This window comes from Octopus bimaculoides, chromosome 13 (assembly GCF_001194135.2).
Source record: "Octopus bimaculoides isolate UCB-OBI-ISO-001 chromosome 13, ASM119413v2, whole genome shotgun sequence".
NCBI lineage: Eukaryota > Metazoa > Mollusca > Cephalopoda > Octopoda > Octopodidae > Octopus > Octopus bimaculoides.
The window spans coordinates 40,476,636-40,479,272 of record NC_068993.1 but is presented as its reverse complement, the minus strand read 5'-3'; the positions used below and the strand labels follow the sequence as shown (position 1 = coordinate 40,479,272).

Genomic DNA, 2,637 nt, shown 5'->3' with positions numbered 1-2,637 from the left:
TATATATATATATATATATATATATATATATATATATATATGTATATATATCCCTGTATGCCTCTTCTAACACTGTTTTTGTATCACTGGCTGGGAGAAGGGTCGCTGCTATCTCTTGCAGTTGATCATCCATCACTGATGAGATCAAGAATGTTGAAATTATGAGATCTGGTGATCTCAGTGCTGGAGATGGCAAATGTTTATCTCCCCACTAGGAATATAAAGCAAGCATGTATTTTGTACCAAAAACCAATATGAAAGTCTCTATCACAGTATAGCTTGTTCTAATAGAACATTCGTGTTCAAGTGCTGATAAATATTACCTCTTCCTATTAATACTGCCCTTGTCACAAATATTCTTTCATTCTATTATTCTTTAACCAGTTTCAGTCAGTTGACTCCAGCCATGCTGGAGCACCACCTTGAAGGGATTTAGTCGGAGAAATCAACTCCAGGACTTTCTGTTTTAAAGCCTAGAGATTATTTTATCGTCCACTTTTGCCGAACCACTAAGTTACAAGGACATAAACACACCAACTGTCAAAGACATACACATATATATGTGTGTGTGTATATATATATATATATATATATATATATATATACACACATATATATATATAGAATACAAAGAATATATATGCATGTATACACATATATGTACATACTTACATCTACATGTGTATATAGATGCATATCAGGGTACAGGACGTTAGAACAATGAACTACAGATCACGGAACGAACACATAGGAAAACAGATAGCCACTTGGAATTAATCCTTCGTCAGCTGCCTCTATTCTAACTAGACGTTTCAAAGATATATATATATATATATACAATGGGCTTCTTTCCGTTTCCAAATTCAGTCTACCAAATCCACTCACAAGGTTTTGGTCAGCCCAAAGCTATAGTAGAAGACACTTTCCCAAGGTGCCACACAGTGGGACTGAACCTGAAATAATATGGTAGGGAAACAAGCTTCTTACCACACAGCTACGCCTTTTTCTAAATGAATGGATATGAAACAATGTGATATAAAAGTTAGAAAGTATAAAATGGCACTTACCGTAAAGCTGGAAGAATGTCTTGGCAACCATGACTGACCAGTAAGACGTAACAAATAAAGAGAACTCTGAGGAGAGAAAAAAATGCAAAGACAAACTTAAACTCGTGGATTATTTTTCAAAATGATCAAAATACAGTGAGATTAATGAATGAAATCGGGTTAAGATTAACATAACACACAGCATATTGTGACTGGGTTTGGGTGATGGAAGCTGAAGCATATTCATCATATATCATCATCATTTTAATGTATGCTTTTCCATGCTCATATGGATCGGATGAAATTTTGTTGAGACAGATTTTCCATGATTGGATGCTTTCCCTGTCACCAACTATCACCTGTTTCCAGGTAAGCTAATATTTCCCTGTAATCAGGCATGCTTTTCACAGAAGATTGGACACAAAGTATTTGCTTAAATGATGATGACATTTGTTTACACAAAGTCATGACAAAGAGACAATAACATACACACATTTGTGATGGGCTTCTTTCAGTTTCTGTCTACCAAATCCATTGACAAGGTTTTGGTCAGGTGAGGTTTGACAACAGGAAGGGTGTCTGGTCATAGAAAATCAGCCTCAATAAATTCCATTTGACTCATGCAAGCATGGAAAAGTGACATTAAAACAATGATGATGATAATAATGATGATGATCAGCATCATCATGTCTGTATTATAACAAATATGTTAGGGAGGTGGGTGGTATATAAAAGGGTAAAGATCCCTTCCAGCTATTAATGACCATGGGATTGCACCTAGAAACTCCGAGGCACAAGTCTGGGCAAGGTTGTTTATGGAAGACAAGCAGTCGCTCATGCATACCCCCCCCCCACTATCCACGCCACTGATGTTATCCAAGGGAAAGGCAAAGGCCAATACAGCTTGGCACCAGTGACATCGCAGCTAATTTCTACAGCTGAGACAACTGGAGCAACATGAAATAAAGAGCCTTGCTCAAGGACACAACACACTGCTCAGTCTGGGAATTGAACTCACTGCCTCATGATTGTGAGCCTGGTGTTGAAACCACTGAGCCATGCGCCTTCACGGGTGGTGTATATCAGTTAGGTATTTCTTAGTTATTTCTCTCATTTTAAAAACACACACTTGCCACAGAAGAAGAAGAAAAACAAGAATGGAGGAAGCAGAGGGAATTGGAGAAATCAATATGGAAATATGATGCCATAACTTATGGCATCATACCAAACATATGTTGTAATGGAGATAAAAGAGTGAAGTTTTCTTTCAAAAACTCTGAGGACACAGAAGGTTTGGTTCGCACTATCTTAACATCTAGCAGTTTTATATTCGTTCAGCTGTTTCCGTACAGCATTTCTTCAAACACCTCCTTGTTGTAACTGTGCCTTTTCAGAAACTCTTGATAGTTTCACTTATAGTTTTATATTCTCTTCATATTGGAAGTCCTCTCTTGTGAATGTCTGTGGCAAAGATTTTGTGAGTATTTTGAGGGAGGTGTGGGGTTAGGGTTATTTTAGCTATTTTGCTAAGTCATTTCTTTTTTTCTTTTTTTTTTTTTGGTGGCGGGGGTGGTTCATTTTTAAATCTTCT

At 37.0% G+C, this 2,637-nt stretch overlaps 1 protein-coding gene across 1 annotated transcript in view; it reads right to left on the bottom strand.

The window, feature by feature from the left end:
- LOC106879281 (branched-chain-amino-acid aminotransferase, cytosolic) overlaps positions 1 to 2,637 on the bottom strand; it is a 435,059-nt gene that overhangs the window by 405,243 nt on the left and 27,179 nt on the right. The window contains exon 2 of the mRNA XM_052972440.1: positions 1,068 to 1,133. Within this exon, the coding sequence (XP_052828400.1) occupies positions 1,068 to 1,133 (66 nt within the window). The remainder of the gene's footprint in view (positions 1 to 1,067; positions 1,134 to 2,637) is intronic.